Source organism: Muscardinus avellanarius (genome assembly GCF_963383645.1).
Source record: "Muscardinus avellanarius genome assembly, chromosome: 6".
NCBI lineage: Eukaryota > Metazoa > Chordata > Mammalia > Rodentia > Gliridae > Muscardinus > Muscardinus avellanarius.
In genome coordinates, this window is record NC_137791.1 from 82,207,601 (window position 1) to 82,232,005 (window position 24,405).

The following is a 24,405-nucleotide window of genomic DNA, read 5'->3' on the forward strand; positions in this document are numbered from 1 at the left end:
TCTTGTAGAAATAAGTAGCAATTATAATATGATGTGTTTATTGAGAAGAATTTGCAAGTGTTAGGACCCTTTTTCCTGTAGTTGTATTATCATGAAGCTGAGGGTTCACTTATCCGTTTGACTTTTGACCAGCTTTTCTAATTTCTTGGGTTGATAGATTCCAGGGGGACAGTGTATTCTTGGAGGGGATGTGGAACTTGTGGTATTGGATGGTCCAGGTCTAGCTGTGCCATTCACACAGAAGCTGGGGTTTTTAATTCTGGTGTTAGCGGTCACAGGTTGTTAGGAATTGCTACTAAGCCTCACTGTTGATTGCTTTCTGTTTACTGTTGCTCCCTCTGCTATAAGGGAGGTTGGTGGTGATGAAGGGATCCACATTTATGAAATCTAGTCATGCTACTGAGTGAGTAAACTTTTAGTATTGTTGAATTGGTTTGAGAGAACAACCAACCTATTTTTTCTTTATAAATAAAAAAAGCGCATGTACGTAAAATGTTTTGAAACCAATTCATTGAGAATCTTCCCTACTTATTCCAATCATCAATTTTTATTTATTTATATATTTTTTATTTTTTGGTGGTACTGGGGTTCCTGGAAACCCTTCTATCTCCGGGCTACACTCCCAGACCTATTTTTATACTTTTTAATTTATAAACAGGGTCTCTTAAGCCAGGGCGGCTGGCTTTGAACCCGCGCGATCCTCCTGTCTCCGCCTCCCAAGCGCGGGGATTACAAGCGTTCGCCACCACGCCTGGCTCAATTTTTATTTTAAAACTATTTTTTCCTCTCCAGACAATTACAGCTGTTTGTGAACATGTTTTATTTTTCAGCTTTATATATTTGTTAAAGTGTATTTCTTTGTTGTTTTTTCTTCTATATTTATCTTATCTATAAAACAAGGCTTTTCAACCTGGAACCTATCAACCCAAAAATTTTATATAGGAATTTGTGCGTTTGTGTGTAAATGTTCATTTCTTTCCTCCCTGAAGGAGAACACACATCTTCAGCTATTAAACTTAAGTTCTGTGAATTATTATTAACAGAGCACTCTATTACTGTAGGACCACTGAATGAAGCATGGAGACAAAATAGTGTTTCAGGGCTCCATTTCTGGTGGGAAATAGTGCCTGTGCATCCATGACCTTGATTTTCCTCTGAAATCATCCATATACCACATTTCCAGGCCCTACATGTGTGAAACTCTTCTAAAAAAAAAGAAGAGGAAGGGTAGTCTAATCTCTTACACATTAAATGTTTACTAGTTGAATGACACAGTTCCTGAGTGTCTTCTTGATGCAAAGCCTTGGCTTAGGAGCCCCTCTCATCTTGCTAATTAGGATGGTAGGATAAGACATTTTCTGAGTTAGGACTCAGTAGGGCCTCCGAATCTGGCTTCCACAACTTTTTTTTTTTTTTTTTTTTGGTGGTACTGGGGTTCCTGGAAACTCTTCTACTTCTGGGCTACACTCCCAGACCTCTTTTTTATACTTTTTAAATTTGGAAACAGTGTCTCTTACCCAGCGCGGCTGGCTTCGAACCTGCGTGATCCTCCTGTCTCCGCCTACCAAGCACGGGGATTACAAGCGTGAGCCACCACGCCTGTTTTACAATTTATTTTAAAATCAATTTCCTTATATATAAAATAGGGAGGGTAATAATTGTATTACTTTTTTGGTTTTTTTTGAGAATATAATGAGATGATTCATTTATATATTTAGTACATAAAGGCAAATAAATGTTATAGGTAAATAGATAATAAATGTTTCTTATCATTAGAACTTTCTTAGGCCGGGCGTGGTGGCGCACGCTTGTAATCCCGCGCTTGGGAGGCGGAGACAGGAGGATCGCGCAGGTTGGAAGCCAGCCACGCTGGAGTAAGAGACCCTGTTTCAAAAATATAAAATAGGTCTGGGAGTGTAGCCCGGAGGTAGAAGGGTTACCAGGAACCCCAGTACCACACACACACAAAAAAAAAGCTATCATGAAGTTGATCAGATTTTATCCAGTGAGTCAGAGAGTAACTACTGGTGGGTAGCTATTTATTTGGACCACCCTCTGAGGGGACATTTACTTTAATTCTCTTACATATGTTCAAGATCAGCTTTAAGATTTTTCAGAATCAAAGAAGACTGTCTTCTCCTCACCTTGAGGAGAAAATGTTGGTTAAGAACACAGGCCTTAGCCCTCAGTTTGGAAATACTGAGTGTTTACAATAGCACTTCATTCATAGTAAGGGTTTCATCTGAGTCGGACGTTTCTTTTCTTCTTAATACTTCATATGAGCTGGTTTTGATGTCATCTCATCATAGAATATTATCTTACATTCGATCACTTTTTCCCTAACTTTATTATAGTTTATTTCCTCCTTTTCTATAAAAGCCACTGTGTGATAGTCTGTGTTCTCCCATTACTATGCTTACTAGGAAACTCAGAGCTGAATTTGATGTTTAATTAATGGTAGAGGAAAGGTATATGAGTCCTAAACTAATAAAATTAAAAAAATACAAAATTAAATAAGAAATTAAGCTTTATTTATTTATTTATTTATTTATTAATTTATGGTACTGGGGTTCCTGGAAACCCTTCTACCTCTGGGCTACACTCCCAGACACTTATTTTTCATATTTTTTTTTGGAAACAGGGTGTCTTAAGCCAGAGAGGCTGGCTTTGAACTTGTGTGATCCTCCTTTCTCTGCCTCTGAAGTGTGGGGATTACAAGCGAGCACCACCACACCCAGCTTGCTACCTTTTTTAAAGTCTGAAATTTGTTGCAATTTCTTTTCTTATCAAAAATAAATACTTAGGGCATGGCGTGGTGGTACACGCTTGTAATCCCCACGCTTGGGAGGTGGAGACAGGAGGACCTCGCAGGTTTGAAGCCAGCCATGCTGGCTTAAGAGACCCTGTTTCCAAATAAAATATAAAAATAGATCTGGGAGTAGCCTGGAGGTAAAAGCGTTTCATCCCCAGTACCACCAAAGGAAAAAAAAAAACAGCTCAATATTCTAGCTGCCCAATGTACCTCTCTAATAGCACCTGGCTTCTATGTTTCAGGCCTCATTGCACCTCTAATACCTGTGTAGTTTGAGTGCCAGCTGCCAAAGACACATTCAGATCACAATACGACCTCTGTTCCTGCACCTTTGGGTCACATGCTGAATAATTAGGTATTGAAAGTTGAGCAGGAGAGGTAGAAGTAACATTTTTTTTTTTGGTTTGTTTGTTTATTTATTTATTTTTTCAGTACTGAGAATCAAAGCTCCATCTCTAGCCTTTTTGGCCCTTTTAAAATTTTTTTTTTTAATTTTTGAGACAGGTTCTTGATAAGTTGCCTAGGCTGGCCTTGAACTTGTGATCTTCCTGCTTCAGTCTCCTGAGTATCTGGGATTGCAGGTGTGTGCCACTGAGCCCTGCACAATGTTTTAACTATATACAGAAGTTGACCAAGAATCACATAACATATTCCATTAAACCTAAACTACATGTCTTCTTATCCCAGCTTCCTAAAAAGGCTAATGGCTATTCTAATACCATATGACTTTGGGGCAGTGAGATGAAATAAATTTGTAAAATTTTAATTCCAAATACTGACATAAGTAAAGGTTTTTAAGAAGTCTAATTGCAAAGTAAAAAAAAAATTGAAAGTTTGCTTTTCTTAAAAACAGAATTCTTGGTATTGGAAATGTAGCACATGCTAGGCAGGATGAATCAACTTTTAAATAAACAGTTAGAGCAGACTAGATAATTGAGTAAGTTGACGCTTACTGAGTCTTACATCATTTCTTACCAGACACAATCTAATCACTTTCCCCAGAAGTGTTAGTACATACACTGACATGTCTATATTCAAGTGATATATACGTTTCAAGCCTTTTCCTGAGCAGGCCCGTGTTCATGGGGAGCAGCCTTCTGTAGATGGCTTGGTATCATATGGGTTCTCTTTCCTACTGGTCACAGCCCACGTTCATCCATCTATTCACAGGGAATGGCTCTCAGAAGCCTACGCTCGGGATAATGTGTCGCTAGACTCCTCTGTTTCTTACTTGAGCTATACTGCCCTTTCCTCACAACTCTGAACAGTAGGTGTATAACACCCGTGCAAACTGAGGCGTTGGATGATTAGGCACCAAACATGGAGCTCAGGATACACAGAGCAAGTGTTTGCACCAAGATCGGTCTGCCTCCACTTCCTTCTTTATCGCCAGCTCGGCAAACTCCACAAGGTGCACAGCCTGGCCAGGGCCACCAGAATTTGTAACTTAATAGTGTCACCAGCAGAGTTTCTTTGTTTCTGGCTTGAGCTCAGCTGGGCTTTTCTGCCTTCCTCTGATGATGGGATTATTCTGAGCCTGCCAGCAACTCAATCAACTGCCTTGTTTATAAGAAACACAGGACCACAGTACAATCAGCATTTAAAAGACGAGCGACTGGAAAATAATGGATTTTTAAACAATGGGCACTTTTATTTCAGTGTTTTTTTTTTTGTATTTGTATCTTTAAAAAATTTTCTTCTATTGGTGCATTGTAGTCATATGTCTTAATGGAGTACAAGATGGTGGAGACAGACATGCACACATCAGCCAATTAGCCCTTACCCAACTCTTGCCCATTTCCTCCCCCTCCCTCCTTCTCATGTTTGGCTTAGTGGTTGACTTTGATATGTATGTTACAGTACATCATGTACAAAGGATTTTGTCGTAGGCTTTCCTTTAGTGTAAAGCTTTCTGAAGAGAGAAAATAATGTAAACTATAGAATAAACTTTTAGTTTTTAAATATTCATTTCTAAATAAGCAAAAGGCTCCACCATGAAGAAAGAGAGAACTGCTGCAAGTCACAGAAACTCAGAGTCAGATGAGACCTTAAGAGTCATATAAAGAGATGTGTCTCTTTTTTGTAGTTCCTCAGACCTAAAGCTTTGGGGTCATCTTTGACCTTGGGGCCATCTCTTCTTTATTCTTAGGCAAATCCTGCCAGCCTTAGCTTCAAACAGATCCAGGAGACCACTTTACAAATCTCCATCCACTGTGCTCCAATCTTACTACCTTTTTGGCATCTCTGTCCCTCTGTAGTTTATTATCAAATCAGTAGTTAATGATACTTTACAGATACGGGTCAGACCCTCACCCTCGTCCAGTGGCTCCTTATGGAGCCTGCGATAAAGACAGTTTTCACAGTTCCCACAGGTCCTGTGTGAACTCATCCCACCTGTTTGATGTCCAGCTCTTGCAACTTTCTACCCCTCCTCTGCTCCAGGCATCTGGTTCTCATTATTTTATCTGGACCACTCCAGGCATGCCTCTGCCTCAGGACCTTTACACTGGCTGTGATTTGTATGGGATACTTTTTATCACAGTCTGCTGGCTTGGTTTCTTTGTCTTCTTTAGGTCTTCTGTCATTTGCTATCATCTTAGTGAAGCCTTACCTAATTAAAATGGCAACGTCATCATCGTGTTTTTTTCTTCTCCATTGCAAACATCACCAATTCACACATATGTCCTAGCTTAAATTTCATTTTCTGTTTTCCTCCACTACAATATAAATCCACAAAGTCAGGGGGGATTTTTCCATTACTTTATCCCTAGATCCTGGGACATAGTAGGTCTCAGGATGTATTTGTGGAACTAAATAAAATCTAGTCATTCAAGCCGAGTGTGGTGGTGCACACTTGTAATCCCAGCATTCGGGAGGCTGAGCCTGGAGGATTGAGGTTCGCGGACAGCCTCAGCTACATAGTGAGGCTCTCCGCAACTTAGTGAGACCCTGTCTCAAAATAAAGAATAAAAAATAGGGCAGGAGGTGTAGCTCGGAGGTCAAATGCCCCTGGGTTCCATCCCCAGACCCGCAAAAAAAAAAAAAAAAAAAAAATGTAGTCATTCAATTCCTTTGTTGTATAAATTAAGGGACATTAAGGTGTAGAGAGATTATTTGATTTTTCCAAGGTATCTACTACTAGTGATAAATAGTCCCAGCTGGGGGCACTGACTTTTAATTTAATATGCACAACATAATATCTTATTTTGAGCAATTCTTAATGATTAATGTCACATTTCATGTTGGAGACTCAGTGTACCAAATACCACAGCCTGACAGTGGAAGAAACAGTGAGAGCTAGAAAAGGAGAGTGAGAAGGGGAACGAGAGCCCCACAGCCATGTCACACAGTCAGGCAGATAGGATGGAGAGAAGAAAAAAGACAGACAGCCCTCAGGGGCTTCATGCCTCAACTATTCCTCTCCCATGGACAACCTCCAGTCCTTCATGTTACTGTCAGGGCGAATTTCCTCTAGTCCAGTTACGATTCTGTACCACTCTTGGGTCTCTTGAGAGGCACAGAACAAATATACACTTCTCAGCTTGGCGGGCAAAGCTTCTCTGCCTCCTCCTGTCTCCCTCAACACGACAGCACATAATTTTCCCTCACATCCTGACACTCGTGGTGTGTGTCCTCATATTCTATTCCCTTTTCCGGGTTCTCCATATTTTTCTTCCTATCTGTCGGTCTGTGATTTTCTGAGCCTAGAATTCTTTTCTCATTTCTTCTACTTGGAAAACTCCTCCACATCTTTTAAGAGCCAGCTCAAAAAAAAAAAAGTTCCCTCTTCTGTGAAACTTTTACCTTTTCTCCTGGCAGAGTCAACTTTTCTGTCCTGTCTGTTCACAGCCACTGAGTCCTTTTCTTGGTGCTTACCGCAAGGGCCACGTTTCTTACTCATTATGGCTAGCACAGTGCTGGGGCCCACCATGTTCCCAAAATGTGTTAGCTGAATGTATTAAGACCAATCACAGCAGCTTAAATGAATCTGGTCCTTAGAATAAGTGGTTATAAACAGTAAGAAAAAGATCACATACATTCAGTTGGTTGTATAAAATTAATTTTTGTGATTTGTACTTCTAATCAAGTTTTGTATTTTCTGTTTTGTGATAATACCAAGTTCTTCATTAGAGCCTTAGTCAATGTCCATTGTTAATCCTTCTTGGCAAAATTCTCAACAGTTTGTTTTTCTTTATAATGAATTATGCATTTTAAAATCAATCAGTTAACTTGGTAAATATTTATTGAGCACACATTCTGTGTCAGGTGCTATTCTAGGGCCTGGGAACACCAAGGTAAGCATGACAAGCAATATCTCTGTCACCAAAGAGCTTATGGAGTCAGGTGTGGTCATGTATGCCTATGATCTCATTTCTTGGGAAGCTGAGACAGGAGAACCACAGGTTGGAAGCCAGCCTCAGCAACTTAGCAAGGCCTTCACCAACTTTGTGAGACTTGTTTCAAAATAAAAAATAAAATAGAGCTTTAAGTGTAGCCCAGAGGTAGAATGGCCCTGAGTTCAATCCCAAATACAAAAAAAAAAAAAAAAAAGAAGGAAGGAAGAAAGAAAGAAAGATCATATGGGTTAAGTGTGGCAAATCAGCAAATTTAAAATATTACACAAATAAAAATTTGAACAATTATAACAGGTGATAATATATGTATCAGCAGTTACTTTTTATATTCTTCCAGTTATTTTATTTATTTTTTATTGGTGCATTGCAGTCATACATCTTAATGGAGTGTAAGATGGTAGAGGCATACATGCACACCTCACTCATTTAGCCCTTCCTCAGTTCTCACCCCATTCCCTTCCCCCTCCCTCCTTCTCATGTTTTGCTTAGCGACTGACTTTGATATGTTTGTGAATGTAAATCATGTACATTTGGACATTTTCCTCTTTCCTCTTCAATCACCCTCAGTTAGGTCGCCTTATTTGCTCATCTAGAGTGTCTCCTCCTTTGTCTAGAGTTCCTTCTAGGACCCTTTTTCTCCGTAGATTCCACACATTAGGGAGAGCGTCCAACTTATTATTTTTTTGTGACTGACTAATCTTAGCATAATGTTCTCCAGTTCCATCCATTTCCCTGTAAACACAGTTGTGTTCTTCTTTATGGCTGAGTAAAATTCCTTTGTGTACATATCCCATGGTTTTGTAATTCATTCATCTGTTGATGGACATCTTGGCTGGTTCCATAGTTTGGCAATTGTAAATTGTGAGGCTGTGAACATAGATATGCAATGCATCAGTAGTTCTAAAAAGCATAGCAGTACTTACTATTTGTTAAATTGTTAAATTTTATTATTTTTCATAGTCCTGAGTATTGGGATCTATTACTATTCTCTTGTTTTGGCACAGAAAAATTAAGTAACAGGGTCATAAACCAGGAGAGACTGAATTGGGATTTATTAGAAAAGAGGCTTTCTACCTCTGGGCTATACTCTCAGACCTATTTTATACTTAACTTGGAAACAGGGTCTCACTAAGTTGCTGAGAGCCTCACTCAGTAGCTGAGGCTGGCTTCGAACCTGTGCGATCCTCCTGTCTCAGCCTCCCAAGCGCGGGGATTACAAGCGTGCGCCACCATGCCCGGCCTGAATTGGTATTTAAACTACAATGCCACATTGCTGTTTAGTGTTTGTATAAGAAAGAATATTTTAAAGTTTTAATAAAATCAGGCATGGAGTCCATGTTAATTTGCTTGTTTTTTTCCCCCTCACCAGTACAGTCTCACACCATGACTAAGAAGGTTCTTCACAATGTGGTAGTATTTAGCACAAAAACTAGACTGGTAATGCTTTAGTCTGGAGAAGTCAGACTGGCTTTTAATTGAGGGTACTATATTACTCTCTGTGAAATTGTGAGTTATTTAGCTTATTCAGCATACAGCTTTTAAAAAATGTGTGTGTTTGACTAACTGTTCTCTAAGGATTTTTAATTTATGAAATCTTTGCATTCAAATATCATTTCTTCAGGGAACTCTCCCTAACCTTGCCAACCTCCCTTTTTCTCTCTTTGTTCACTCTCCTTTAGTTTTCTTCATAGAGCTGATCATAACTTGAAATTATATCATAGACTTGATGTTTTGTTTACTGCTGTTTTTCTAGTGCCTAGAACAGTGCTGAAAACATGATGTTGACTTGAATCTTTGTTGAACAAATGTGTTCTCTAGGAGAGTGAGACGGGTAACAAGTCTCTCAGAACCAGTATGGGCTCTTTGACAGAAACAGATGCTTGGCACCAACAATCCCAAAACTGCAAAAGAAAGAAAGAAAGCTCCTAGAATCTGCCATCGAAGGGAAAACTATATTTCATAAACTTGACCTGAAAGTAGATGATTTGGCACATTTGGGCACTGGGCAGATCTGAACGAAAGCTGTACAGAGCCAAAGCAGAGTCAGTCTCTACCAGGATCCCTTTCTTTCTTCCATTTTTTCCCCCTATGTGAGGATGAATCACACTAGCCTGCCACACATATAAGGGCCATAGTGTCTGCCTTTGGGGAATCTGTCCTTGTTTTATGGAAGTTGCATAGCCTAGACAATTCTATTGAAATGATGTTTAAAGTGTGCTAGACACATAACTCCAGGGTTGACCTCTTTTTAATGGCAGTTTTTTCCAAAACACATCTTTTAACACCCGTACATTTCTAGTTTGTGAATAAATTAGAATGTAAATCCTCATCCTCTCTGGAAAACCCACAGTCATTTCTTCGGTAGTGCTCACTACAGCTTATCTTTAAGTCATTATCAAACCGGTTGTTAGATGAGCCTCTGGGTAGAAAGCTGCTGAACCCTGAGGAAAGATGAAAGTTAAGGTGGAGAGCTGAAGGCATCAGCAAAAGATGTTATGACAGACGGGCTTGATAATGGTCATTTCTCAAAGCTGGAAATTTTTGTTTCTTTATGTCTGGCTTCTGTGGAGTGCGGTTGCTGCTGTTTCTACTTCCCTCCGTCTCTAATGTTTATGGGAGAAAGGAATTGTCTGAATTCCTGGCTTGTTCTCCCTCTTTGCAAGATGCAACACTGTCAGTCTGTTGTGTCATTTGACGGATGCTGTCTGCAGGACTCAACCTTTCAGTGCTGAGCAGTTGGGATGGAGGAGGAATGCACTTAGAAGATCAAAGCTTTAAGGGTTTTGAGACTTATTTTCTTGAGGAGACTATATTGAGTTCCAGTAAAATTTAGACAGTGAGTCCAGCTCATTTTGAATATTTGCCTCATCTCATATATAATGTCATACACTGGTGAGTATTTAAATAATTAGGTTAGGGCTTCTTAACCTTAGATCCAAGGAAAGACTTTATATGCCGAGTAATAATTGAAATTATAGGCATAATTTTGAGTGTTCTTTCCATTTAGTTTTTGGGAAAGATGATTCACAATTTTCATTAGATTATTTAATAGTCTTGAGTGCTGTGCATAGCCTATGAGAAAGAGGCTTGGGTTCTTCAGCCTCCAAAAGCAACTGGAACTTGGTAAAATAGATTATTTTTCTGGAAATTAGTCTTCTAACACATAAATTAGAAGATTGATTAAATCAGTGTTTCCTCCAAGATTATTTAGGTACCCAGTCATTTTTAGATTATATTTTTGTTTTTGTTTGTTTTGTTTTGGTTTGGGTTTGGTACTAGGGATTGAACCCTTGGGACATTCCACCTCTAAGCTACACCTCCAGCCCTATTAAATTTTAAAACAGGGTCTAAGTTGCTGAGTGTCTTGGTAAGTTGCTGAGGCTAGTCTTGAACCTTCTACCTTCTTGTCTCAGCCTCGTAAGTACTGAGATTGCAGGCATGCATAGACTGCATTTATTATTGTCTTATCCCATTGAGACCTGTACTATTTACTTAAAATTTTCCCTTTCATCTAAACATTTAAAGAATAAAACTTATTTTTACAAGGAACTGTAAAGAAGACTTGACCATAGTGGTGTAATGGAGATGTGAAGTTTATAAGTACAAATTTACTCTTCACGTTTTTCCACCCAAAAAGTTCAGAAATACTGCTTCCTAAGGCATTAAGAAATGAAGATCTACATAGTTTTACTTTGTAGGCCAGATATAATGAAGATTACTTCCTTGGAATTTCAGTGGGAAAAAATAAGTTTCAGGAATAATAAAGGTCAGGTGATGCCTATCTCTCATGGACTAGGAGGATACAAGGACCATAATAAGCCATTGACTGTTGCTCAGGATGTTTTATGCAGTCACTAATTGATCATAGGACTCTAGATGGATCATAGGACTCTAATTGAACATAGGACTCTAGATGGGCATCTGTTAAAGTGCTGCTTGATGTAGAAATTTTGGGTACACTGAGCCTAACTCAAATTTGCCACAGTGGTATCATAGTCTCTTATCTAGTTGCCAGACCTACAGCTCCTCAACTGAGGAAATACAAGATTCCTTCAAGGAGGGCCTCTGCAATGTGGGATACACATGCACGCACATATACACTCACACACACACTCACACACACACCCATACACACACACAAAATCATGACCTGAGCTATCTTTGCTGGAGGGATCTAAGGCAATTTACTAGGAAGACAACATTGGTGAGGTAGGGGAAAGAAAATACCCTGATTTTTTGGGGGTTATGACATACTGGTTCTGAACCTGAAACACCTTCCTAGTTTACTAGTTAATGCTTATAGAAGTCACCTGAGAGATGGAATCTTGGTTCACATTCATCTAACAGTAGAGTCCAATGTCTCTATCATGTGGTTATCTCCTAGTCCCAGTATGCATAGTAAGAATGGTTATATCTACTAATTGGTAGGATCTCACAATTATTTCTTTTTTTTTTTTTGTGGTACTGAGGGTGGAACCAGGAGGCTTTCTTCCTCCGGGCTATAATCCCAGACCTATTTTATATTTTGTTTGGAAACAGGGTCTCACTAAGTAGCTGAGGCTGGCTTTGAACCTGTGTAATCCTCCTGTATCAGCCTCCCAAGGGTGGGGATTACAAGTGTGCATCACCACGCCCGGCTTGATCCCACAACTATTTCTACATCATTGAAATGGAAGCTATGGTAGAAAGGGCCAACTGGAAGGAAACCCTAGCATTGTACTTGTTCCTCATTCCCAATAGGACGGTAAGTACTGTAAGGAAAATGGCAGAAACCAGTGTTATCGCTGAAGACTTGAGAAATACGGGGAAAGTGTCCTGACAGTTTCCCATTTAATTCACCTGTTTGGCTGGGACAAAAACTAAATGGGTATTAAAGTGAATGGTTGCAAACTCAATCAGACAGTGTGTCCATTTGCAGATATATTTCCCAATGTATTAACTTTCATGGAGCAAATCAATATAGCACATGGTGATTACTCTGTTGCTGTTTATCTGGCACATGTATGCTTTCTTTCCATTCTAATCAGTAAAAAAATCAGAACAGTTTGCTTGTAAAAACAAGAACACTACCAGCTTATAATGTTTTAGCCTACGACTATGTCAACTGCCCTGCAATCTATTATGATGTAGTTGTGAGGGTCCTTGATCATCTTTATAACCCATAGGACAGTATAGAAGACACAATACAACAGAATCTAATATGAAGTAGCAAGTCATAGAGTGAAACAGATACTGCAAACACCCACGAAACTGATGCTGTTTCTAGGAGTCTAGTAAGTAGTCCAAGGCATAGTGGGAAGGCTAAAGTCGGTGCTTTTTGCTCTAGCCTACAGAAGAAGAAATCACAATGCTTCTTGGACTTCTCTGTGTTTTGAAGACAGTATATAACATATATTGTATAACTTGGAAGGCTGACAATTTTGTTCAGGGCCTAGAATTATAAATGGGGTCCTGATATGGTGTAAGCTTTCCTATCACTTGGACATTATGACCCAGAAGACTCCTTTGTATTGGAAGTAACTGCAGCAGTGTTGTACCTATAGCTAGTGTTGACAGGAGAATACTAGCATAGAACCTTAGGAGTTTTGTGAAGAATACATTTTATATTGCTACTGGGTCTTGATAGAGAAAACGTGCCTTACTTGGGAGGTCAAATGATTATGCCAGTTCAGTTGCTCATCGTGGACTAAGTGATAGGTGAGTCACTAAACCATAAAACTGAACATAAACAACAGCAGTGGAAATAAATGATAAATTTGGAAGGTACCGGCATTTTGCAGAAGCAACTGGTTCAGACTTCCGTGTTCCTCTTTGTAATTTTGATGCCTTTTCTTCAATCCACACATTGTCATCACAGGGAGTTCATGTGACTAGAGTAATTGGATGTCTCAGTTTGTCTTGGGTAGTACCAGTTTATACCTGTTGCTTAGCATAATCATCAGTGGTGATATGCCTTTCATTGTCAAAGTGTCCCACTTTAGAGAATAAGTTATAAGGCTACAAGGTTCATGACCATCTTATGGAAAGGAAAGACTGTGTGCCTGGCTCACAGATTTTTGTATGTCATTCTGGTATCAGCTGGAAGTGGAGAGTCAATGTACTGCAACCCTGTTCAGTGGGCAGAACTTTATGTGCTGTATCTGGTTGTCTATTTCGTGTGAAAAGGGAGATAACCCGAGATACTGAATTATAACTGACTCTGAGTTATAGCCGACTCCAGATCAGTTACCAGGCTGGGGATATGGAAAGAACCAAATTGGATGATTGTTGAGAAGGAGGGTCTAGAAGAAATTTTTTTTTTTTGGGGGGGGACAGATCTCTTAAAATAAGACCTAGAATGAAAATATTTGTTTCTCATGTAAATGTCTGGTAGAGGGAAACCACAGTGGAGGAAATGATCAATAATTAAGATGTCTCCTGCTGGTGACATTCAGCCTCTTTTACTGGCCAAATTGTTGTTTGCTCAGTGTTTGAGATGACTTTGTAGCAGGGATAGAGGTTATCAAGGGCTCAGCAGCATAATATTTTTCCTCACCAAAACTGACCAAGTTATTATCACTGTTAATCACCCAGCCTATTTAAAGCAGAGGCCAACTGTCCTTGATGGGGACAACAATTACCGGCAGACGTGGTCTCACAAATACATGCTTTGAATTACAAAGAAGGACCAGAAGGGCAATGTGTAGAGTGTCAATGGAAAAGCACAAATTCATCAGATGATAGGAATACTTCCATTCTTCCATGTTTACTGCTGCTGTTTTGCTGAGTTCTCCTTATGAAATGGATCAGTTGGAAACAAAGGGCACTGCTATGCGTCAGTAATAACATTTATGTAATGTAATCTCATTTAGTTTTCACACAGAGAGATCAAGTTTCATGCCTAAAGTGTCATAGATTATGAGATAGGATGTTAAAGTTTGAACCCAGATCTGTCTGTCTGCCTTTTACCATCCTGCTTTTTAGGAGGCTATCTGGAACGCTAAGGTGCGTCTCAGTGAGTACCTGCTGGCTGCTATGAAGGTCATTCTCCCGCCCTTGCCCCTTTGCCAATCACACTGAATTTTTATTAATTTTTGCCTCTCTCAGCTCTCGATGATAGAGTGGGGGTGAGCAGAGCCTCATCTGAAGAGAGGAAAGCAGTAAGTGGCAGCAATGTGCGCCTGCTAAGGCTCCTCAAGTGTGTCTGCGATGCATTTCAGGGCTCCTTTTCCTTGACTGTATCCCTAAAATCCTCATCAGGGGATGGAGGAAAGTCTGAATTGCATGGGAAACAGGAGAAAGAGAGTAGAGTAGGAGGCAAATTTTCAGGGATGATCAGACGTGGGCTTGCAACCTCTGAACTGAAGCATTTAGTTATCCTGACTTATACATGCCCAGCCCTGCTCACAAGCAAAGGTTGTTATCTACATGGCCCTCTCCCAGGCTATATTTCATAGGGTTGAACTAGTTACTACATGACTCTTGTGTTTCTTCCTCTTGGAGGCCTCCCTCTGCAGATCTTTTGATGCTGTTTTGAGAAAACGTATAGGATCTTGCCCAGCCCCTCTAAGGCCGCATAGGTTGGATTAGGCGCCTCTCTCTGTGGTTCCAGGGCCATCTTATGCCTGGTCTTTTCATAGCAACTTTCAAGTATGCTGAAGGGTTGAGTGTATCTATTTTGCAGTATTGTTAGATAATATGTGTAAAATAAGTAAGCTTGGCTCAGAGTGGCTGTTTTTGTTAATTTTATGATTATCGGCTATCAGGCATGCCCATTACAATCTTTGAAGGAAGAGACTGTATGTCTTATACAGTGTCTGGGACTTGGGTATATTGTCAGTAAACTTTGGTTGAAAAAATGAATGAATTGAATAAATGAGTTAATGAATAGCAAAGGTAAGGGATGAGTATGCTTTTCTTAGCTATTTAAATATATATAAATAATAAGCATACAATTCCTGATATTTTTGGTGAGAAAAATTCTTTATTTGAAATAGGCTAATTGCTTTTCTTTTACTATATTAAATAAAATATTCTACAAATGAGAATTTTAAGTCCAATATATGAAACCCAGTAATACCAGTCAGAGATTCTCTACCCATCCCCATTTAATAATACTTAATATTTAATTCCTAATTGCTTAGAATTCTGAGACTATGTGCCTTTGCTTAGAGAAGAAAGTAGTGTCACATTTCCTAGATATGATAGTGTCATGCTAGTAAGAGGAGTTCTATTATATCTGAGGTGGCTAAGACACAAGATTAGCAAATGCTGAGACTCTTAAATTAGCTGTTAATAGTATTTCTAAATCACAAAGATGGTCAACATATTTTATTTCAGTAAGAGAATGAAAGCAAAAAGGGGACCTACACTATTTCTATCCACTTGTATTTATTAATACATGCTTAGTGATTTTAATGCCTTTGCTGTAGAAGAGTAGTAAGTGTTTTAGCAAGAGCATACACTATGGGGACAAAGCTGGGAGGCTTGTGCACACAGGAAGTAGTTAACATCTCCAGGTTGTCAGGGCTCTGGGAAGCGCCATGCTTTGTGCATCATCTGGGGCTGGTGGACTTTGTTTCTCGGCAGCGATGTTTGCTGAGTGTCTGGGGTCATTGTGGTATCCATGGTTGCTTCTCCCACACCCAGGGGTGTGGTAGCATCAGCTCCGTAGGTCTCATAACCCCCAGCTAAATCAGGGGTCATCAGTGGGTCAGCGGTTGCTGGGGTGACCACAAAGGGTCCCTTCTTCTGGCCTGCAGGGCCTCTTGCCAGGCTGGGAATGTCATTAGGGAAAGCAAGGAGCCCTCCGTGGGCAACAGGTGCTATGTGTGAAAGAAGAGCTTGGTTTTCTGGGTGGGCGGGGTCGTCCTCCTGCACGGGGGAGCCTTTCACACCTTTTTCACCTTCTCCTTTCTCAGGACCTTTGGTTGTAGCCACTGGGGAGTCAAATTCCAGAGTAAAATCTCCGCCCATGGCTGGATTGGGGGAGATTCTCCTTAGGCTGTGTCTCAGGCCTCCGAATCCTGGGAACATGGCTCCATAGGCCATAGGACCTCCTCGTCCACCCTGGAAAACAAACGTGCATCAGAGACACTATTGTTACATGCTATTAAGGATGGGATGAAATTGTACCTGGCCATATTCACCAAGACTCTAGAAAAAACTGATAGAGATCAGGGAGTTGGCTGATTGCTTTGGATCAACATATTTCTCATTAAATCGACTTTGATAGACAGTGAAAAGGATTGTGCACAGGTCCTGGGCAGGGGAAGGCCACTTCTGTGAAAGGTAGATAGAGACCCTTCACCATACCCGGCTGGAAGGCGAGGAGGTGGCAAGGCAGCAGGGCAGAAGCAAGACTTGAGACAAAGTTAGCTTGAACTTAATATTAAGGAAACAATGAGCAGTTGAAGTGGGTACTGCTATCATAAGACAAATAAAAACCCGAAACTCATAACTGCATTTGCTATGGTTGTTTTGAAGGATCTCATCATTGACATTTCTCAATATCTCTCAAACAAATGAAGCCCATGTAAGTCCTTCCTTCCTTCCTTCCTTCCTTCCTTCCTTCCTTCCTTTTTTTTTTAACCAAGTATAAGAAAACAATTGATAATTTGATTTGTCTGGAGGAATTAAAATATAGAATTCCCTAACTCGCCATGTTTCTTTTACCTTTGTTACCAGAAACATGGGAACCAAAAGTCTGAGGCTATGTGACTTATGTGTACTTATTTTCATTTCCTTGAAGTTTTGGCTCACTTTAAATCCTATCCTCACTTTTCTTTGTTACATATATTTTTTTTTATAAGCTATCACAAAATCTTTTGGGAATGAGGCAGGGTATGAATAATTAACATTCCAGGATGGTAATTACTGCTTAATATGAACTCATTTTCAGCCTGTTGTGTTGTGTTACCTAGATAAAAGGCTCTTTCCTTCCAGCTTCTCCTGGCTCTTCACTGAGTCTCAGCTTTCACCTCATCTCCAGAGAGTACTGTGAATTCCCGAGCTGAGCAGTCTTTCCTTTCTTCCTCTTTCTTTCTTATATTACAGTAGTTATCCTTATCCCATTAATTTGACATTATCTGCACTCCCTTCTCCCATCCATCAGACTATAAGCTCTGTGAAAACAGGAATCTTATTTATCTTATCTTTAATATCTTCCTGTGTTTATGGCTTACAGAAGGTACTCAAAACTGTTGAGATGAGAGTTTTCTTTTTGTATTAGCATGTGTGTATATTAGTTTGATAGGTTATGTAGTTGATTTATTAATTTAGTATGGCCTTTATTTTGTTTTATCTCTAGCAGAAAAGACAGGAATTTCTGAGGAAAAAGTCAGGTTGTGTGAGTTTATTGATCTCAAATCAAACTTGCAATTAAAACATGTAATATGTATATTAGAATACACTCTCATTGACTTTATGTACTTTGAAGTTTGTAATAACCAAATTTTAAACTGGGTTGTTTTTTTCCTTTTTAATCTTTTGATTTTGTGGTCTGAATTATTCTGTGAATCTGTTGAATTAGGTCATTAGGGTGCTAAATATTCTTGAAGGAATGGGACTTTTGTATTAACCACATGTGTCTTTTTTGGTTTGAAGCGTTTGCAATTCAGTGATGATGGCCTTTCAGGAGAGGTGTCTTTTCTGATCGTATACAGGGATGGGGCCAAACCCTAAGCTCAAGAACAGTTATCACTCAGAAGGGAATGATTATATAGAAACTTTTTTTTTTTTTTGTACTGGGGATTGAACTCAGGGGCATTCTATTTCTGCACTACAACTCCAGCTCTTTGGAAGCGGGTTCACTTTGTTACTTAGGATCTCTGTAAGTTTCTGAGGCTTGAACCTGAGATTCTTCTGTCTCAGCCTCTCAGGCACTGGGATTACAGGCATACACCACCATGCCCGGCTTGATGAACTCTTTTGATGTTGCTTCAGAATCAAGCTTTTGGCTTGGGGATGGGAAAATCTGCATACCGTGCTCTTTTGGCTACTTTCTTTTTTGATGTGTGCTTTTATCGGTGCATTATAGTCTCGCATCCTAATGTAAATCATGTTGACAATGAGATATATGCACAGGCTCTCGGTTTTGGCTACTTTAATGGCTAGTGTCTCTTGCAGCTTATGACTGTTTCTGGTCATTTTTTAAAAAAGAAGAGTTAGAAGATATTATTACTCACAGCCATTTCTTCTGAACTCATGAAGCCAAGTCTGGCAGGGGCATTCTGTTAAAAAAGAAATGGTGCATCATATTATGAACCAGCTGCCTCCTATTAACTTTTTATCTACTTAAGACAAGTTTAAAAGTCACTTAGTATTCCCGTAAGCCTTAGTATTAATGTTGTATACTGAGGCAGAGTAGAGCGCTGAGTCATTATGGAAAAAACATAGCCAATCTAAAACCCAGATCTAAAATCTACTTTTCCTTTAATGCTAGTGTGTGTGTGTGTGTGTGTGTGTGTGTGTGTGTGCGCGCGCGTGTGTGCGTGCACGTGGTGTGTCTGGTCAGAATTATCCAAATAGGGAAATGTGCCTCCTTACTATTTCTGTTTCTAATGTATGCATTTTTGAGAATAATTATTTGCAATGTATTTTGTAGGTCTAGATTTTTCTAATTTTAACCCTTAAGATGACACTTCAATAAAAATGATACATTTTATAGAATACAGGCTTACCAGTTGATTTGCTCCATAAGATGTATAAAACATTCCAGGATAAAACTAAACAAAATAAAATAGTTGTCACAAAATGCTTTTTCAAAGGGATAACCTTTAAGTAAATTGCAAACAGAGTAGTGGTATTAAAAAAGAAAAGACTTACTGAAGATGGTTTATTTGGTGGCATTGGTCCCCGGGAAATCAAACGGGCTATTTGGAACAACTTTAAGTGGTAGAAGACAGAATAAATAATTCACACAGGCAAATCCACACTACAGTAACTTCTCAATATTAAATGAAATACATTTCTAGATGGATTAGTATGAAAAATTAGTATTTAATATTTAAAAAACAATGGAACCCATATGATTCATACACATGGATGAATGTGATAATTTAACAAATTCAACTTTTTAAAAAAATATAGAGACATTTTCCCCCAAAAAATGTCTCATTGAGATCTGTACTTACTGTTGGGACTTGTGGACCAGCAAAATCCATTAGTAGGAGCTATATCACAGATAAAAAAATGTTACCAGTCAAAATAGACAAAATAAATGGAACACATACTTATTTATAATAAAACCATTTAGAATGTGCTTCTCTTTTACTTTCATTTAGTCTTGGGGGGGTTGACCAAAGTTTTCAATTTTCTTTTACTAACATAACTCAAATATATGGTAGAAAGATGCAGGCATGTCTATTATGGATTTGCTATACTTTGCAGAATAAAATGTAACACATTCTGGAACTGGAACATACTTGGCTGGTTTGAATTCTGTGTCTGCCACTTAGTTTATGCAATCCAGAGCAAATTCTGTAGCCTCTCAAAGTCAGTCTTCTTGTCTTTAAAAGGGATGATAATATCTATTTTTGTGGATACTATCTTTATATTGTGTATCTGTCTTTATAGAAATGTGTTGAGGGCGATGTTAAATGTTTGCAATGTATTAGTTACATTGTCATTTCCTTATTATGTTCATTTTTCCCCTCCACTTTTTACAAGATACTTTTGCATGGTGTTAATCTCTCTGCAGAGATATAATGGTTCAACATCCTACTTGTTATGCTGAGGGATCAGTCACTGCCTTCAGTCTTTACAACATGCAAAACAAACCTGTGATATTTAGCCTGACCTTCTCTGGGTTTGGCTATTTCCTATGGAAGTTTTCATCTTTTGCCATCAAGACACCAAATTTAAGAGGCACAGATCTTTTAGATTCTGTTTCTGATGGCAAAAGATAGAAATGGGTATTTATGTTTTGCTTTAAAAAAGCCCTCAAAATTAAAAACTGACCAATAACATTTCTATTTTAGTGCATTAGGCCTGAGGGCTGTGATTATTTAAACAATGCCTGCAAATTGGTTGTCTTTCCTTAGGTTGTGGGTGAACCTGATCCGACTTCAGAGAAAAAAGCGACCTCAGGGGTTGGTGGCTTCTCCGATGGCGCCACTGGCTGCTCGGTCGGCTCGGCGGCGGGCGGTTCTCCATCCTTCAAGGGCAGCTGCTCCGGGTGCGGGTGCGGGTGCATTGGAGGCTGAGGTCCTCCCTTCTGGGCGGTGGCCTGGTTGGAGGTCGCAGGAGTGGGCTGGAGGAAAGGCTTCAGTCCTGACTGTTGAGGCTGCAGGGATGGCTGTGATGGGAGAGGTGGGGGGTGCACAGGCAAAGAGTATTCATACTGTAGAGAAATTTGAAAAGCGTGTCAGGAAGGGATTATTCTTCACTGAACTCTGGTGCCTAGGATTTCCTATAGCAAAAGGTTCTTTGTACTTGGAAGGGAAATTAGAGAACTTGTCTTTTTTTTTCTTCTTCTTCTTTTTCTTCTTCTTTTTTCTGCACTTGGGGATAAAACCCAGGATCCTCCACCTACGAGCTACAATCCTAACCTTTTCTATTTTTTATTTTGAAGCAGGGTCTTGCTAGCTTAAGGAGAGTCTCTCTACATTGTTGAAACCGTCCTCCAAACCTGCGAATCTCCTATCTCAGTGGCCCTAGTACAGAGATTAGAGGCTGTGCTGCCACTGCCAGGTGGGGGAACTTGTCTTGGAGCAGAGTTTACAAGGGCAGTGATGTCATTTGAGGAAGTTTTGTGGGTGCTTGGCTCTTCTACTTCCTTTGGGACCACCATTGTTTGGAAAGATGGAAAGCTGCCTGAACTTCCAGGTGGAAAGAGTCATTTACTTCCTAATCTGCATCTACTGTGTCTACCAGTATGTATCTTAATTTTACTACACTGCATTACAATGAATTGTCATTAATCTTTGTCCCCCAGTCAACTGAGAGAGAATAACATATTTTATCTTTATAGCTCTTGTATTTAACATTAACACAGTTCCTAATAAGCTGTTCATGTTTGAGATTTATCTGTTGCTATTATTGATATCTATAACATAGACCTATATTATGGAGGCCATATCTTTCTATATGAAAATAAATGTAGAAGTGGATTGAAATTTAAAAAAAAATTTAAGCAATGACATCAGTGGGATTTGATTTATTTGGTAGTAGGATAATTTTTGGTTAATGACTGGTTCTTACTGTTAATATATAATAACTTTGAGAAGGTAAGTGGGGAAAGATTTTAAAGATTGAAGTGTCAAACATATTGATGCAATGAACTTACCTGTTGAGTTTCGTGTTCCCCTGGTCTCATCCATGGGAAGGAGGAGTGTGGTGGGAGGAGACCATGTAACCACAAAGAATTAATTGATTTTCCAAAGCCAAATCTAGAAAGCTACAGACATGGAGAAAAATAAGTAAATATGCTTATATTTCAATATTACACAAACTAAAAGTAAAAGGTAAAAATGATATTAAGGTAAAATAGGTAAACTCAACATATTTAAGTTTAATTTTTGTCAGACTATAAAATCTCACAAATTTGTTTGAGGTCTTTTTTTTTTTTTGCAGTGGGGATTGAATTCAGGGGCACTCTACCTCTGAGATACTCCCCTACCTCTTTTTATTCTTTTATTTTGAGGCAGGATCTGGCTAAATTGCTGAGGGTTTCACTAAATTGTTAAGTCTGTCCTTGAACTTGCAGTCCTCCTGTTTCAGCTTCCCAAGGCATGCGTTACAATGTCTGGCTCAGGATTTTTTTTTTTAACTAAAGAAAATTTAATTTTCTTTTAAAATTAAAATTTAATTGTTTTTTATTTTCCTATCACCTACCTTATTTTGTTTTAGGCAATCTCAGTTATTTAATCTTTCAATATTTAGGATATTGTCTATTCACAAATAATTTTTTTGTGGTACTAGAGATTGAACCCAGGGGCATTCTGCCTCTGAACTGTACCCCCAGCACTAATTTGTTCTTTATTTTGAAGCAAGGTTTTACTAAGTTGCATAGGGCCTCACTAAGTAGCTGAGGCTGGTTGCAGACCTGCTATCCTCTTGTCTCAGCCCCCCAAGTGCTGGGATTACAAACATGTGCCACCAGGACTGGCCTTCACAAATACATTTTATGAATTACAATGCTGCTGCTACTATCACCACCACCTTTAATACTTGCATATAAGAAATATTTGGAATGTGATTACCTGCGAAAGTGCGTTTAATCCCTGCAGACTTCCCAACTGTCTCATTGTCTATCAAGAGAAAAAGTGGGTTAGTGTTTTCACATATTTTTTGCCATCTTTTTGAGACTACTGATTTCTCATAACATTTAATATTACTAATATAACATTTGAATAAAACAAAATTTAAATAAAGCAACAGAAGACACAAATCATCACTGAGAGACGAAAATGTGTAGTGTGGGTCTGCTATTGTTATTGTATTCTATTAAAATGAGTTTGCTTGTATTGTAAATTAAAGGAGGAAAAAGTATCAGTTAAGTGGGTATCACACTGAAATATGGGAAAATAGCTCATCCAACTGAAAGATATGTGTAGTTGTGAGGATATTGCTTAACTCTCTGCTCCCATTCAAATTACTTTGTCTCTTACCAATTCAGTTTAAAAAGGAATTTGAAAAAAATAGACAAGCCAAACAAAACAAACCTTTTCCCAAACACAAAAGACCTCAAAATAATGAGTACAAAAAATTAGAAGAAATGATATCTGGATAGATTGGCAAGAATGCTGCCATTTAAACAAAAAGCAGTTTTACTTTTTTTAATAGGAAGATATTTAGAGTATTTTGGGTTGAATTTAACCTCCAAAGTGAGAAAAAAACGAGTGAAATTAGTTCCCATGTGAAATAAGTATGTAGCTTATATACATAATGACTGCCCTTAGATTGTCATAAGAAAAATTTGCAAGGTCTTGTTAAAAATTACTATATTTATGAACTCATAAATATCTGTCAATTTTTATTAATATGGTCAAAACTTTCTATTTTTCTGGGGCTTTCTAAACAGAATATATGTATTATTTATAAGAACTGTAAAAAAACCAGGCTGTACAAAGGTACAATAGTATGATGTGAATGCTACTTACAGAATTTCCTGTAAACAAATGAATTTTGTACAGGTAAGTTTTCTTCATGAGACCCTTATCATATAAGATATTATAACTAACAAGGCTAACTATAAATCATTTGTAAGTGAGGAATGGTGGCCAATGTTTGTAATCCCAGTACTTGGGAGGATGAGATGGGAGGACTGCAGGTTCACAGCTAGCCTCAGCAACTTAGTGTGGCCCTCCTCAACTTAGTGAGACCCTGTTTCAAAATAAGAAGCAAAATAGGGCTGGGGCGTAGCTCAGAGGTAGAATGCCCCTGGGTTCAACCTCCAGCACCAAAAACAAAATAAAACAACAAAAATCCTCCCCAAACCAAACCAAACAACAACAAAAAACCCCAAAACATTTGTGACTACAGAACAGTGTTTTAAAGTAGTAATTATATTAATGTATATATAATATATACTAAGCATTAGTTATTTATATTACTATGATTCACATACAGATGAAGTTTAAAACCTCTGCAAGTTTAAAATTACAATAGAACTATAGGATAAAGTTCTAATAAATGTCATTCACTTCTCCAGAACTTCTCAGTATGACAGCCAAAGACTACTGGCTAGGAAAATAGAGAAACAATTCATTTTATCTCCCAATGATCAAGGAAATACTAATGTAAAGATTATATGTAAAAATTCTAGCAATACATACCTCAAGGCTCAAACTAGCCATGCCTGGTGGCACGCCTGGTGCCCCAGGTTGCTGAGGAAACATCTAAGTAGAAATAAAAATAGTTTAGAATTCTCTTGGTGAAAAACTTTCTTAAATGCATAACAGGACTAGCAAGTCATCCCACTACATAAGGCCTATCTGAGAGGGCACCATATTGGTTTATTACTTAAATGACATGGGCTTTGTACAGAATAAGAACATAAGTTATTTGGGAGAATTATCATAATATTTAATAATTTTGCTCCCACATTAAACATCTACCTTTTGTGCCCATCTTAGTGCTATGTTGCTTTAAAAGAAAAATTTGATTTAAAATTAAACACAATGAGGCTGGGGTGTGGTGGTGCACACTTGTACTCCCAGTACCTGGGAGGCTGAGACAATAGGATTGCAGGTTCAAGGCCAGCCTCAGCAACTTAGAGAGGCCATCAGTAACTTGGTGAACCCAGTTTCAAAATAA

At 38.7% G+C, this 24,405-nt stretch overlaps 1 protein-coding gene across 1 annotated transcript in view; it reads right to left on the reverse strand.

Moving 5' to 3' along the window:
* Positions 1–15,669: 15,669 nt before the first annotated feature.
* The window catches only part of AMBN (ameloblastin), a gene marked incomplete at both ends in the record, with an annotated part of 65,188 nt that continues 56,452 nt past the window's right edge, over positions 15,670–24,405 (reverse strand). The window contains 8 exons of the mRNA XM_080697225.1: positions 15,670–16,215; positions 18,333–18,377; positions 18,828–18,872; positions 18,973–19,032; positions 20,231–20,488; positions 21,434–21,544; positions 22,350–22,397; positions 23,925–23,987. Of these exons, the coding sequence (XP_080553351.1) occupies positions 15,670–16,215; positions 18,333–18,377; positions 18,828–18,872; positions 18,973–19,032; positions 20,231–20,488; positions 21,434–21,544; positions 22,350–22,397; positions 23,925–23,987 (1,176 nt within the window). The remainder of the gene's footprint in view (positions 16,216–18,332; positions 18,378–18,827; positions 18,873–18,972; positions 19,033–20,230; positions 20,489–21,433; positions 21,545–22,349; positions 22,398–23,924; positions 23,988–24,405) is intronic.